A 15769-nucleotide genomic window follows, 5' to 3' on the forward strand; every position below is an offset into this window, starting at 1 on the left:
CATAAGTTATTTCAAATAATGTCTCTCATGGAGAATTCTTAAAATTACAGAAGCTGTCATCATATTATGTAGTGAACATTGCTTGCAATATAGGTTAGTGAACCTACATTCCCAGATAGAGGGAATAAAGCAGAAATGGGAATCACATAAGCCTTACAATTCAGAAGAACCCATCAAAATTGTCTTTGCATCCATGGGAAATAATCAAATACTGGTCAGGAAGTCCTGAGAATATTACAGGACCATTCTGTTAGAACAACTTCTTGATTATTATAAGGCTCTTTCTCAAAGGTCATTCATTAAAAAAAAAAAAGTTTGGTATTTATTACAGAGGAAGAACCAACAAAACCTGGTGATGTATGGCATAGGGGGATGATGAAATGGGGAGTCTTTGGACTCCACTCTCCATATTGGAATGGAGGAATTTCTGTAAATACAAATATGAAAGTCAGTAGAAGAACTAGTTTGCAGATAGAGAGAGAAGGTTCGTCTTAGTTTTGGACTTGTTAAGAAGAGGGGCTACTACCCACCAGGCATTAGAAGTATGTAGTGTAACTCTGAAAGGAGTTTAGGATGCAAGAGAGATTCAGGAGATAGTTACACAGAGGTTAGAGTTCAAGTTCTGAAACTGTCAGAGGAGAAAATGCAGAGTTAGAAGTCCAAGAGAGAGTCGTGAGAAATGTCTTCATTAAGGAGACCCAGAGAGTTTCTTGTAGTGATTCAAAGCCCTTTTAGTACCATCTCAGATGTTTTTTTGAAGTCACTGCTTGAAGCTAGCCATTTGTAATAAATGAATTTCCAGATATCATTTCTGGCAAGAGATTGAACTAAGCAAAATTTGAAGCGTTTGAAGACAAGAACTTTATCTGAACCATCATTTTTGCACTTTGACATCCTCTCACAAGGGATGGGCTGCAGGGGCAGCATGGACAGCCGAGGATGTCCTCAGAGTTGTTAGCGTTTAATTGGCAATCAGGGCAGGCTCCTCCTTATATTTCAACTTGTCACTAAATGCATGATCAGTAACAGCAAGCCTGGCTGAATTATTAATGACCAAATACTTATTTTATCCAGATTCATTCACATTTGGTTTAGACTAATGAGACAAAAAAGAATGAAGTCTGGATAATATTCTGTCTACACCTACTTACCAATTTTGTATCACTGTATTAGGCAGTCTTCAATTCTGTTGTAGCTTTGGTCCAGGGTAAGGTTTTGCCATGGTAATTCATAGCCCTTTGGAATTATACCAAATTGACAAATATGTTTTAAAAAAGCAAAATGGGATATTGTTAAAAGCCCATATACTTCTGAAAAATGTTTCAGAAATAGATAGTTTGCTCTTCCCTGAATGTAGATGTACAGTTATCTGTTCATTTATTGACATGATTTGGTGACTAAGCTCATTTCATACCCTAAAGCACAAACAGTAAAATCTTTTTGGAATGCTGCTGTTTTAAATGGATAGCTGTAACCTAAAATTTCATACCTTGTATTGTAAAACTAAAACCATGTTGCGTTTTCCTCTTTTACTTTAGGTCTTGAGAGCTGATGACAATAACATGGGCAATGGCTGCTCTCAGAAGCTGGCGACTGCTAACCCCCTCCGGTTCATATTGCTGGTCCTGATTCCATGTATCTGTGCTCTCGTTCTCTTGCTGGTGATCCTGCTTTCCTATGTTGGTGGGTGAGGCCATTATTAAAGAAAAATGAAGTTAAAGTGAAAATTAGCATGATTTAGAAGAGTGATTTCTACTTAGTACTTATTTAACCTAAAGTGTCAGTCAATGAGAGGATTATCTGTTCACAACGTTATGCAAATCTGCAGTTTCAGCTACTGTAACCACTCTACTGGTTATTATTATTAATATTAATGAATGAGTTTATGAATGTAAAACATTTAAGGAATGATTATTAGGTTGCAGGCACTTTGAAAGTTCCTGAGAACTCCAGGATGGTTAAATTAGTCCTTTCTTAGGAGCTCACAGTTGAGAGGAAGTGATGATTATCACACAAGGCAACACATGTTTAAGATAGAAGTGTATACAAAGTCCTATGGGCACATTCAAAGAAAACATCATGGAGAGTTAATGTTTTAACTTTGAAATTAAGTTAATAGAAATTTGGGTTAGAAGACAGTAGTTCCGGAGTCACATTTGGCAGAGAAAATAACTAGTACAAAACTATAACCCCTTGAAAGATGAACATAGATTTAGAAAACTGGGCGAAAATTTGGCAGTGGTGGGAAATGCAGCTAGACTGATAAAGTTCAAATGAAACAGGATCTTACATTTTCATACTAAATACTAAAGGATTTGGGGTTTAGCATTTAGATCACTGGTTTTCAAACTCTATTCCATGGTAACAAGGTTCTAAGGAGACTTAAGGATTGCACAAATGTTTGCTTTGACGTTCGTTAAAAAAAAAAAAAACCAGATCTTAAATACACGCTCAAACTACATATTACATACCACATTTTTAACCAGGTAAAAACCAGAAACCAAGTAATACGTGCTGACAGTTTAACTCATTAATATTTGCATCTTGCTATCTTTTTCTAAATGAATGATACTTTAAGTTTGAAAGGTCAACTTTTTGGAAAAAGCAATAAACTGTTATCACTGGTAGCTACCTAATGATATGAATCAGGATTTTTAAAAATATGTGCAATCAAATAAAATAGAGAAATAAATATCAAGACGATGCTGATCTAATTGCATTGCCATTGATTTTGAATTTTTAAATTTTGCCAAACCTCCTTATTATTTTCTTACTGGTTTATAGAACTTACACACTTAGATCTTACAAAGTAAGTTAATCACAGTAAAATACAGCTCATATCTATTTATAGATATTAGGCTTTTATATGATATTTGTTTGAAAATAACGTTAATCTGCTATAAAAATGATTACAAAACACTGCTATGGGTGGTGGATTACCACTGGAGGATCTTTCCAAGAAAGGAGAACTCTGATTATTTTGCATTTGCAAAAGGCAATAGAACTGGATATACTACAGAGTACTGAAGGCAGAAAGAAATGAAGGCAGGGAGACCAGTTTGGGGCTCTGACTCTGGTCTAAGTGAAAGGTGATAAGGGTTTGAAATAAGGTGTTGGATGCATTAAAATCAATATAAATCAAAACTGGAGTTTGGTATGAGGGAGAGAGGAGTCAAGGCTGACTCCTGGATTTCTGGTTTGGGTAACCAGGTTTTTTTAAAAAACTGTTTGTGGGTACATAGTGGGTGTGTATATTTATGAGGTATGTTATGTAATTTCCTACAGGCATGTAATAAGCAATAACCACATCATGACAAATGGGCTCTCCATCCCCTCAAGCATTTATACTTTAATGTGACAATAATTCAATTATAATCTAGTTTACAATCCAATTATACTCTATTATTTTTTACAATCCAATTATACTCTATTATTATTATTATTATTTTGAGATGGAGTCTTGCTCTGTTGTCCAGGCTGGAGTGCAGTGGCACAATCTCAGCTCACTGCAAGCTCTGCCTCCTGGGTTCACGCCATTCTCCTGCCTCAGTCTCCTGTGTAGCTGGGACCACAGGCGCCCGCCACCACGCCTGGCTATTTTTTTGTATTTTTAGCAGAGACAGGGTTTCACTGTGTTAGCCAGGATGGTCTCAATCTCCTGACCTCATGATCCGCCCATCTCAGCCTCCCAAAAGTCTATTATATTTTTATAATCCAGTTATACTCTATTGTTTTTAAATGTACAATTAAATTTCTATTTACTATAGTCAACCTGTTGTGCAATCAAATGATATCTTATTAATTCTTTCTAACTATATATATTTTTTGTACCCATTAACAACCCCACTCCTCTCCTCACCTCCTACTATCCTTCACAGCCTCAGCCTCTGATAACCATCCATCTATTCTCTGTCTCCTTGGGCTCAACTATTTTGATTTTTAGCCCCTAAAATAAGTGAGAACATTTGAAGTTTGTCTTTCTATGTCTGACTTATTTCACTTAACATAATAACCTGCAGTTCCATTCATTTTGTGGCAAAATGACAGTATCTCATCCTTTTTATGGCTGCATAGTACTCCATTGTATATACGCACCATATTTTCTTTAGCCAATCATCTGTTGATGGACATTTAGGTTGCTTCCAAATATTGACCAGTGTGATCAGTGCTGCAAAAAACATGGGAATGCAGATGTCTCTTTGATGCACAGATTTCCTTTCTTTTGGGCATATACCCAGCAGTGGAATTGCTGGATTCTATGGTAGCTCAATTCTAGTTTATTTGAGGAACCTCCAAACTGTTCTTTATAGGGGTTGTACTAATTTACATTCCCATCAACAGTGTACGAGGGTTCCCTTTTCTCCGTATCCTCACCAGCATTTGTTATTATTGCCTGTCTTTTGGATATAAACCATTTTAACTGAGGTGAGGTGATATCTCATTGTAGTTTTGATTTCCATTTCTCTGATGGTCAGTAATATTGAGCCCCTTTTCATATGCCTGTTTGCCGTTTGTATGCCTTATTTTGCGAAATGTCTGTTCAAATCTTTTGCCCATTTTTAAGTTAGATTATTCGACTTTTTAAAATAAAGTCGTTGGAGCTCCTTGTAAATTTTGATTATGAATCTCTCATCAGGTGGGTAGTTTGAAAATATTTTCTTCCATTATGTGTGTTGTCTCTTCACTTTGTTGATTGTTTCCTTTGCTGTGCAGGAGCTTTTTAACTTGATGTGATCCCAGCTATTCATTTTTGCTTTGGTTGCCTGTGCTTGTGTGGTATGACTCAAGAAATTTTTGCTCAGACCAATGTCCTGAAGAGTTTCCCCAATGTTTTCTTTTAGCACTTTCATAGTTTGAAGTCTTATATTTAAGTCTTTAATCCATTTTGATTTGATTTTTGAATATAGTGAGAGATAGGGGTCTAGTTTTGTTCTTCTGCATGTGGATATCCAGTTTTTTAAGCACAATTTATTAAAGAGACTGTCCTTTCCCCACTGTGTGTTCTTGGCATCTTTATAGAAAATGAGGTCTCTATAGGTGTGTGAATTTGTTTCTGGATTCTCTATTCTGTTCTGTCAGTCTGTGTGTCTGTTTGTATGCCAGTATCATGCTGTTTTGGTGACTAGAGCTCTGTAGTATTATTTGAAGTCAGGAAATGTGATTCCCCCAGTTTCATTCTTTTTGCATAGGATAGCTTTGGCTATACTGGGTCTTTTGTGGTTCCATATAAATTTCAGAATTGTTTTTTCTATTTCTATGAAGAATGTCTTTGGGATTTGGATAAGGATTGCATGGAATCTGCAGATTGCTTTGAGTACTATGGAAATGTTAACAATATTGATTCTTCCAATCCATGAACATCAAATATCTTTCCATGTTTTTGGTATCCTCTTCAATTTTTTTCCATCAGTTTTTAGTTTTCATTATAAAGATCTTTCACTACTTTGGTTAAATTAATTTGAAATCTGGACCCATTTGTGTCAATTCTTCTTGGGAAGGTGTTTCGGGTCTTCTAAGGGACTTGGGCCTGAGACCCTACAATGCTGCAATTCTTGAAGACTTCTAGAGAAAGGTACTGCCTTGGTGGTGCTGGATAAAGTCTGAAAGAATTCTCTGAATTACCAGGCTGAGGCTCTCATTCTTTTCCCTTACCTTCTCCCAAACAAACAGAGTCTCTCTCTCTCCCTGTGCTGAGCCTTATGGAACTAGGGGCAGGAACACAAGCATCCCCCTGGCCGCTACCACTGGGACTGTGCTGGTTCAGACTTGAAGCCAGCACAGCACTGAGTCTCAACCAAGGCCTGCTATAACCACTACTTGGCTACCATCTAAGTTCACTCAAAGCCTTAGAGTCTACAATCAACAGGTGGCAAAGCCAGCCAGGTTTATGTCCCTACCTTCAGGGCAGTGAGCTTCCCCAGGCCCCAGGTGGGTCCAGAGATGTTGTCTTGGAACCATGGATTGAAGTGAAAAACCTTAGAACTTCAGCTGGTGTTCTATTCTACTGCAGCTAAGCTGGTACTTAAACCATGAGACAAAGCCCTTCCCACTCTTCCCTCCCATTTCCATTGGCCAAGGAGCCTTTCCCTGTGGCCACCACCACCACCAACCCATGGGGGCTTTTGCCAGGCTACCACTGATGTTTCACTTAAAGGCCCTTCAGTCAGTTTATGATGCAAGCTTCCAGGCCTGGGACTCACTCTTCGGGACAGTGGACTCCTCTCTGGCCCAGGGCAGGTCCAGAAATGCTAACTAACGAAGAGCCTAAGCCTGACTCAGGGACCCCAAGAGCCTGGTTGGTGCCCTACCCCACCGAGGCCAACCAGGCACCTAAGGTGCCGGGTAGAGTCCCCTTTACTTTTCCCCCTGCTTTTCTCAAATAGAAAGAGTCTCTCACCATAGCCACCACATCTGAAGCCAGCACATCTGAGCCCAAGGCTCACCGCATATAACCTGGGTATTGCTGTTGGATATTCAGGACCATGGGGCTCTTTGGTCAGCAAGTGCTGAATCCTACCAGGTCTCTGCTGTGACAGACCAGCACTGAGTTCAATGTAAAGTCCCCCAGTTGCTGTGCTCTCCCTTTACCAAGCACACCGATTTCTCCCTGCCACCCACTGCTGGAGGATGAAGGAGAGGTGGCACAAGCACTCCCTTAGCCACCCCAGCTTGTGTCTCAGTAGGTCACGTGTCTCCCAGTCCATCGGCTCTGAACCCAGCTCAGCACTAGGGCTTGCCTAGGAATTGCAGTCCTTGTGGCCTAGGCTGTCGCTCAAATTCACTTAAAGTCCCAGAGCACTCCAGCCTGCAGTGGTGAGGCTTGCTGGAACTCAAGCTCACCACTGTGATGGGCAATTACCCTTTGGTCAGGGTCTATCCAAGTGTTTCCTCTGCTTTCTGCTGTGACGGGGCAGCACTGAGTTCAATGCAAAGCCTCATAATCACTGCACTCTGCCTCTCCCAAGTGCCCACATTCTCTAAGCTGCATGGCTACTGCTGGGGGATGGGAGAGGATGGTGTCGGCATTCAAGGCTATCTGTCTTGCCCTCTGTAATGTCTTCTTCAGTGATATGAAGTTAAAAGCAGGTACTGATTGCTCACCTGATTTTTGGTTCTTGTGTTAGTGACTTTTGTGTGGAGTTAATTGTTAAAATTTGGTGTTCCTTTGGGGTGGGAGACAAGTGCTATAGACTTCTATCAGGCTTCTTGCTCTGCCTCCTGTATCTAACCAAGTTAGTTTTGATGCTACCGGTTAACATAGGAAGTAAAGGTGCAGGAACCTGATACAGGCAGATGAAAGAAAGATTGGAAGGTTGATTTGTGTATTAGAGATTCTTATGGGACAACCAAGTACAATGGAATCATAGTTGAATTCAATAGTGAAAGCAGTTCAAGAAATGGAGAAAAATGAGAAATCCAACATGTTGCTTTCCTAAGGAATTTCAAGAGAAATCGTGACCAAATATGATGTTTGGCTTCTGTGACAGAGCAGCACTGACTTTAAAATTTAACTTCCAAGTCATTGGCATAGGACTGAAGCTAGGGGATCCAGGAGGGAGATTGAGAAGGGAGGTCTGCCATGCATGCGGCAGTCTCAGTGGCAGTTGAAGCAGCGCGAGTCGATGAACTCTGAAGAGAAAATGCATCAGTTGGAAGCTGAGGGCAATGCTCTGGGGGATGCTAGTGTTGAAAGGGCAAACAGTAGGGAAAAAGAGATACAGGAAGACTAGAGAAGGAAAGGAACCCAGAAATGCTGGCTTTCACAGATGCCAGAGGTCAGAGGGTGACCAAGTAAGAGGAAGACAGAACGAGTGCCCCAGCCCAGGAAGACTGAGGGTTTTCTGTGGGAGTTTTAGTCACTTCTTGCTCTGTGGTGTCACCTGTGGTCTGCTCTCAGGCTAAGACAGTAAACCGTCCTGAAACTCATCTCTGCCACTCTCTTCTTCTAAGAGTCAGCACCCCTACAGACCTGGCCTGCTTCTCCTGCCTCTCCAGTGCCCTTCAGTAGTTGTCTTTTTGTGTTTTGTCCAGAGTTTATAGCTATTATCTCTGGACAGATCTGTCTGGTAAGAGCTTCCTCAGCTATACCACTGTCATTTTAAAAAGTCTGTTTGCCATGACACTATGTTCATTGGCTCACACACTTTGAGGAACACTTCCTTTCATTCTCAGGATCTAATGCTAATATAAAATGTAAGTACATTTAAGTACATCTGTGCTTAGAGGCCTCTGAGCAGAGGGCAAAGGAGGAATGCTTTGCTTTAAATGGGTTATTCCTTTTAATTTTATTATTAGTTAATTAGTAATAATTTATTCTTATTAATATAATATACCATTCGATCCAACCATTTACAGTCTACAATTCAGTAGTTTTTAGTATATTCATAGATAAATGTAACCATCACTGCAGTCTGTTTTAGGACATTTTTGTCATCTCAAAACAAAACTCTGTACCCTTTAGCTACCACCCAATCTCTCCCCATCTCCTCACCCCTAGCCCCAAGCAGCCACTAATCTGTTTTCTTTCACTATAGATGTCCCTATTCTAGACATTTTGTATTACCATATGTGGCATTTTGTGACTGGTTTCTTTCCGTTAGCATATATTTTTAAGGTTTACTCACGTTGTAGCATGTATTAATACTTTATTCATTTTAATGGCTGAACAATATTTCATTGTATGGATATACCACAGTTTATTCATCCATTTGTCAATTGATAGGCATTTGGGTTATTTCCACCTTTTGGCTATTATCAATAATCCTTCTATGAATATTTATGTGTATGTTTTTGTGGCGACATACATTTTCATTACTCCTGGGTATATACCAAGAGCGGAATTTTGTATCACTTATGTAACTGCTCCTAAATGCTATTTTGTTTATATGTAGGCAAACTTTAGGAAGTGGGGGTTTTCCCATGCATCTTCAAAATCATTCTTTTAGCAATTCAAGATGCAGAAAGCAAATAACCTCATTATAAAGTGGGCAAAATACATGAACAGATGCTTCTCAAAATAAGCATACAAGTGTCCAACAAACATGAAACAATGCTCAACATTACTAATAATCAGAGAAATACAAATCAAAACCACAGTGAGATACCATCCTCACACCAGTCAGAGTGGCTATTATGAAAAAGTCAAAAAACAACAGATGCTGTTGAGAAAAGGGAACATTTGTATGCTGTTGGTGGAAATGTAAATTACTTCAGTCACTGTGGAAAAAACTTTCGAGATTTCTCAAAGAACTTAAAATAGAACTACCATTTGACCCAGCAGTCTCATAACTGGGGATATATCCAAAAGAAAATAAATCATTCCACCAAAAAGACACACACTCATGGCAGCACTCTTCACAATAATAAAGACATGGATTCAGCCTAGGTGGATAAAGAAAACGTTGGGGCTGGGCGCGGTGGCTCACTCCTGTAATCCCAGCACTTTGGGAGGCTGAGGTCGGTGGATCATGAGGACAGGAGATCAAGACCATCCTGGCTAACATGGTGAAACCCCATCTCTACTAAAAAAAAATACAAAAAATTAACCGGATGTGGTGGCGGGCACCTGTAGTCCCAGCTGCTCGGTAGGCTGGGGCAGGAGAATGGTGTGAACCTGGGAGGTGGAGCTGGCAGTGAGCTGAGATTGTGCCACTGCACTCCAGCCTAGGTGACAGAGCAAGACTCTGTCTCAAAAAAAAAAAAAAAAAAAAAAAAAAAAAAAAACGTGGGATATGTGTGTATATATATGTGTGTGTATATATATACACACACACACATATTCCATGGAACACTATGCAACCATAAAAAAGAATGAAATCATGTCCTTTGCAGCAAAATGGATGTAGTGGGAGGCCATTCGCTTAAGAAAATTAATGCAGGAACAGAGAACCAAACACCACATGTTCTCAGTTATAAGTGGGAGCTAAACATTGAGTGCTCATGGTCATCAAAATGGGGACAATAGACGCTGGAGACTACGGAGGAAGGCAAGGGTTGAAAAACTGTTGGGTACTATGCTCATTACTTGGGTGATGGGATCATTTGTATCCCAATCCTCAGCATCACATAATATACGCATGTTACAACTTGCACATGTACCTGAATCCAAAATAAAAGTTGAAATTTTATAAAAAGAGAAAAAAATTAAAAAACATTATTTTAATAAATTCTGTACCAGATGATTTAATATAGCCATATTGAAGTAATATCTGCCCAAATAAATATTCCTTATTTTATAACTGAGATGTTTGTTGTTGTAATGAGCAATACAAGTATTTTATATCTTTGTTTTAAAAACCTCATTAAATTGCTTACTTTAAAAAATGTTCTATTTGGTTTGAGTGTATAACTTCGTGCTCATTCAAAGTTTTGTAGTTATTTCTGTGTACATTAGGGTTGCTAAGGGATGCTGAGATGTCAATGGTGTATAAATAACAGGAGGTCTAGCTTCAAAAGCTAAGGAGATAATAATGAAGGGATTATTGATTAGAAAAGATAAAAGCCTTATGCTAACAAATACAGATGTACTGTGTGTCCCTAATTTTGTCTGTTTTGGCTTCCCTCATGCAAAAAATCAAAAAAAGATGGTAAAAAGATTTCTGAAGATAAGAGAGTTGTGTTGTCAAATAATTGCTTTAGCAGCAGGCTATAGAAGAAAGCAGTAGTAAATTGTTTTTCAACCCAACCACTAAACTGAAGCTAGAGCTACAAAGATTGTTTAGTTTTGTATTTCCCAACTCGGCAGATAGTCTGAGTTGTCCATATGGTTCCAAAGATTTGAACTCTAAAAGAAGGACTCAGGTTCTTCAAAGAGAAATCGAAAAATAAGAAAGTTACATTATATGTAAGTTTTTATTTCACTAGTTATAGTCTAATACTGATGGTCCATATGACAAAGAAGAAAGAGCATTCAACTTGGCACTAGAAAGTCTGGCTTTAGGACTTTACTCTTCCATTTACCAGACATGTGAGTTTAGGTAAGATATTTTATTTTCTACATGAGATAACTCTTTTTTGTATCACAGAATTGTTATGGAAGTCAAATGAAATGTTTGTGAAAGTGTTTTTATAAATGATAAGTTCATCATAAAAGCAAATAATTTGTTTTATTTGCTTACGAATAATTATCAAATAATTATTTTAATAGTCATATTATACCCCAGTAACAATTAACTAGAGATACATTTTTGTCTCATGTTAACTCTGTCCATAAGCATTAAAACCTTTGTGCTATGACCTGTTGTCATAGTAACCCCGTGATCCTAACCCCATAACCCTAGCATCAGGCTGTTGCTATAAGATATTTGAATTGCCTTAAAGTAGCTAGGAAGAAATAAAGCTGACCAACAGTTAGATTTGTACATGATGACAAGTTTGACAGGACTTTTATTCTTAGGCCTGAGATTTACTTTCAGAGACTAATTTCTTTCTTATAAGAACTAAACCTGCAATGGTTTGTGCTGCTTCATGTGACTACAAGAGTTAATTTATGCCATAGAGTACTTTGAGATTGAACTGATACCTTCCTTAAATTTTACATATACATATGTAATTATTTAATATATTATAAATTCACAATATTATATATTATAATTATGTTATATATTATTACATCATAACATATTATAAATATACATCTTGCAACATTTAAAGTAAAATTATTTTGATATGTTGAGAAACATTTAAAAGAAACAAAATTAGCTATAATGTAATACTGTTCGCTCCTTTAACAAATATGTATTGAGTGTGTGCTATATGCAACACAGTGTGCTATAGGTATTGGGCACAGCAGTGAATAAAGTCTACCCTCAGGGACTCCACAGTGAGAGAGGAAGGCATTAAACAAATGATCACTTCATTAATTAATTACAACAGAGGTTACTGCTATGTGGGAAGAGACAAGGTGCTAAGAGAACTTATGACAGGAACAGAACCTGGGCTGAGACGAGGGAGGATTCCCTAGGGAGTAAGTAGTACTTTAAACATGAAATGCACAATGAGGATGTTGATATAAGAGAGTGACAGGGTCTGGTTGTAGCATTTATTTATTTATTTATTTGTTTATTTATTCATTCATTAAACCATTTTAATGAGGTATAACTGACATAAAAAAAGCTGCACATATTTAATGTATCACAACCTGATGAGTTTGGAAACAACTATATACCTGTGAAACCATCACCACAATTTCTGCAATAAACATATCCATCACCTCCAAAACTTTCCTCACATCTTTATTATTTTTTTCCATGATTAGAACATTTTCCATGATTAGAACATAACATAACATCTGCCCTCTTAACAAATGTTTAAGTACACAAAGAAGTATTAACCGTAGTCACTATGCTGTATAGTCATCTCTAGAATTTATTTAACTTGCATTACTGAAACTTTATACCCTTGGATATCACCTCATTTCCTCTTCCCCTCTGGCAATTGCGATTCTACTTTCTGATTCTATGAGTCTATTTTAGATTTCTCATATAAGTGTGATCATGTATTATTTGTCGTTAGCATAATGTCCCCCAGGTTCATCCATGTTGCCACAGATGATAAGATTGTCTTCTTGTTTAAGGCCAAATGATATACCATTGTGTGTATGCCACATTTTAAAAATTTATTCATCTGTCAGTGGACATTTAGGCTGCTTCCATGTCTTGGCTATTGTGAATAATGCTGCACAGAACATGGGAGTGCAGATAGGAAATCCTGATTTCAATTCTTTGGATGTATACCCAGAAGAGGGATTGCTGGAGCATACAATAGTTCTATTTTTAATTTTTTTGAAGGACCTTCCATTCTGTTTTCCATAGTGACTGCACCAATTTACATTCCTACTAATTTGTTAACTTTTGTTTTTGATAATAGTCATCATAACAACCATGATGTGACATCTCTTTATCATTTTGATTTGCATTTCGCTAATGACTAGTGATGTTAAGCACCATCTCATATACTTACTGGCTATGAGTATGTGTCTTCTTTGGAGAAATGTCTATTCAGATCCTTTGCCTGTTAAAAAAATCAGGCTACCTTTTCTTTTTTGCTATTGATTTGTGAGTTTCTTATTTTTATGTATTTTGAATGTTAACTCTTGATCAAATATGTGGTTTACAAATAATTTCTCTCAGCTTTTACGTCTACTCAACCTCTGTTTTGCTGTGTAGAAGTTTTCAGTTTGATGTAACACTGCTTGTCTTTTTTTTTTTCTTTGTTGCCAGTGCTTTTGATGTCATGTCTAAGAAATCCTTGTTAATAGGATTAACAAGAATAAGTACTTAGGAATAAACCTAACCAAGAAAGGGAAATACTTTTACACTGAAAACCATAAAATACTGATAAAAGAAATTAAATCAGACAGAAATAAATGAAAAGACATTTAATGTTCACTGACTGGAGGAATTAATATTGTTAAAATGTCCATACTACCCAGAGTGATTTATAGATTCAATGCATTCCCTAGCTAAATCCCAGTGGCATTTTTCAGATGAAACAATCCTAAAATTCATCTGGAGCCACGAAAGATCCCAAATACCCAAAGCGATTTTGAGCAGAATGGACAAAGATAGAGGCATCAAATGTGCTGATTTCTAACTATATTACAAGGCTACAGTAATCAAAGAAGTATAGCATTAGAATAGAAACAGACATAGAGACCAATGGAACAGAATATAGAGCCCAGAAATAAATCCACATATATATGGTCATCGGATCTTCAACAAAAGTGTGAAGAGTACACGAGGGGGAAAGAATAGTCTCTTCGACAAATGGTGTTAGGAAAATTGCATAACCACATCCAAAAGGATGAAATTAGACTCTTATCTTATACCATCATACCAAAATCAAGTCAAAATGGATTAAAGACTAAAACATAAAACTGGAAACCATGAAACTCCTAGAAGAAAACATCGGGGGGGAAAAAAAGGCTCTTTCAAGATCTTGGAAATGATTATCTTGGTTGGGACTTTCAAAAGGTGTCATTGGCAGCTGTATGGAGAAAGGGTTTTAGCTTTAAAAGATGTCATTGGCAGCTGTATGGAAAAAGGGTTACAGCTGAATATGTGGCAGGGAGTCCTATAAATGTATGGGGTATGGTCTGAATTAGTTTTTTCAAACTATTCTTCATCTCAATTTATTCATCCAAGTTTTGTTCCAAAAACTCTCATTAGAATGCTTCTGACTTTTTCTTTCTCAGCCTGTTGAAGACTTGGTTTTAAATATTCATCTGCTCATTTCATTCATCCATATATATCTAAAATAAATTTATTTTAGCCATAAGCTTATGAAAAATAGCTTAAAATTACATTTCTAGTTTTCTTAATATGATGGAAAAATGTATGTATGGCTTCTTAATTTTTTAATGAAATGAGGAAAAAAGAAAAATTATAGTGGTATGTAGAGTATAGGAAGTTTAATAAACTGTTCATTTTTCTTGAATTCAATAAAAATATTTCCTTTAGAAGTGACATTTCTCCTCAAAAATGCTAGATGAGCTGGAGATCATTGAACTTAAATACAGTTTTCTCTTAGCAAATTTCTCAGCAGTTTGTGGCTTTTACAAGAATTTGGAGGTAAAAGAATCTTAACTTCCTAACTTATAATGTATTCTTAGTATCACTTAAAAATAGAAAACCTCCCAAATTCTTATTTCTTCACACCCAAAATTTAAGATTCTCTATGATCTTTCATGACCTGACTCCACATTACTTAAGACTTCAAATTTTTTGAATAAATCTGGCTTTCTGTTGTAAATTCACCAACAGAGGATCCTCAAGCATGAGAATTGTTTTTCTTTAACTACTGAGGCCCAAGGTTATATATTATGTCTAAAGCTTTTTGGAATGGTAGTCTAAAGCCTTGTTCTCAAGTGTGGCCCATGGAATAGCAGCATCAGCATCACTTGGAAATTTGTGTAAAATGCAGAATCCAGAATCTCAGTCCCCACTCCAAACCTGCTGAATTTGCATTCTAACAAGAACTACCCCAGATGATTCCTATACCTCTATCAGTGCCATTCTGATCCTCTCTTTCACTTCTTTTCATCCTCCTATATCTATACTTAGCAAGCCCACCAGTGTCTTTTTATCCAATGTGCTGCATTGGAAACCAATGTGTATTTGAGCAAGACTTTGAAATGAAGAACCTGTGTTTCTGTCTGTGTCTGTCTACATCAGTTCATGGTAAGAATGTTCACTGTTAGTTAGTGCCAGTGATGCTTTCTTCTCCCCAGATGTGCTATGCACATATGATCTTCCTCAGTGTTGACTACTACATTCATCTCATTATGCTCTTCAACTATACCTTCGTATTGTCACCTTTGATTGTCCTTCAGTCTCTCTGGCTGCTGTTTCTCAGTTTCCTTATGCTAACCTTTCTCTAGCTGTCCATAAAATGGCAGGTGTCTGTCCTCAGCTCTCTTCTCACTTTACACTGATATCCCTCTTGGCAATGTCAGCCATTTCCATTAGTTCATTCATCATTCATACATTCAATAAATATGTATGGAGCCCTACACTGGTGCTAGGTGTTCTGCTCGGGGATTGAGGTATAGATGCATGGGACAGACAGTTTCACTTGAGTGCATATGTGCTACGATATAACCAGTGCATGCTCTGGGAACACAAAAGAGGGACAACGTTGTTGGGGAGTCTGGTGAGGCATCTGGAGGAAATCATCAGATTGCTTCAAATTTGGGCTCCCCCCCTCCCCCACTGAATGTTTCACAGGCCCTTATATTCAATAAAGTGTAACAACAACAACAACAAGCTCC

The 15769-nt window shown here is 37.6% G+C and overlaps 1 protein-coding gene across 3 annotated transcripts in view; it reads left to right on the forward strand.

Moving 5' to 3' along the window:
- The first annotated feature begins 1542 nt into the window (after positions 1-1542).
- Positions 1543-15769, forward strand: part of CORIN (corin, serine peptidase) — a 222459-nt gene continuing 208232 nt past the window's right edge. For 2 of the 3 annotated variants that reach the window (XM_011975029.1, XM_011975030.1), the window contains exon 1: positions 1545-1683. In XM_011975029.1, coding sequence (XP_011830419.1) covers positions 1563-1683 — 121 coding nt within the window. In that variant the 5' untranslated portion in view covers positions 1545-1562. Of the gene's footprint in view, positions 1684-15769 lie in introns of all 3 variants that reach the window. The other variant, XM_011975028.1, reaches the window with a different exon arrangement.

Source organism: Mandrillus leucophaeus, unplaced genomic scaffold, assembly GCF_000951045.1.
Source record: "Mandrillus leucophaeus isolate KB7577 unplaced genomic scaffold, Mleu.le_1.0 Scaffold1504, whole genome shotgun sequence".
Lineage (NCBI taxonomy): Eukaryota > Metazoa > Chordata > Mammalia > Primates > Cercopithecidae > Mandrillus > Mandrillus leucophaeus.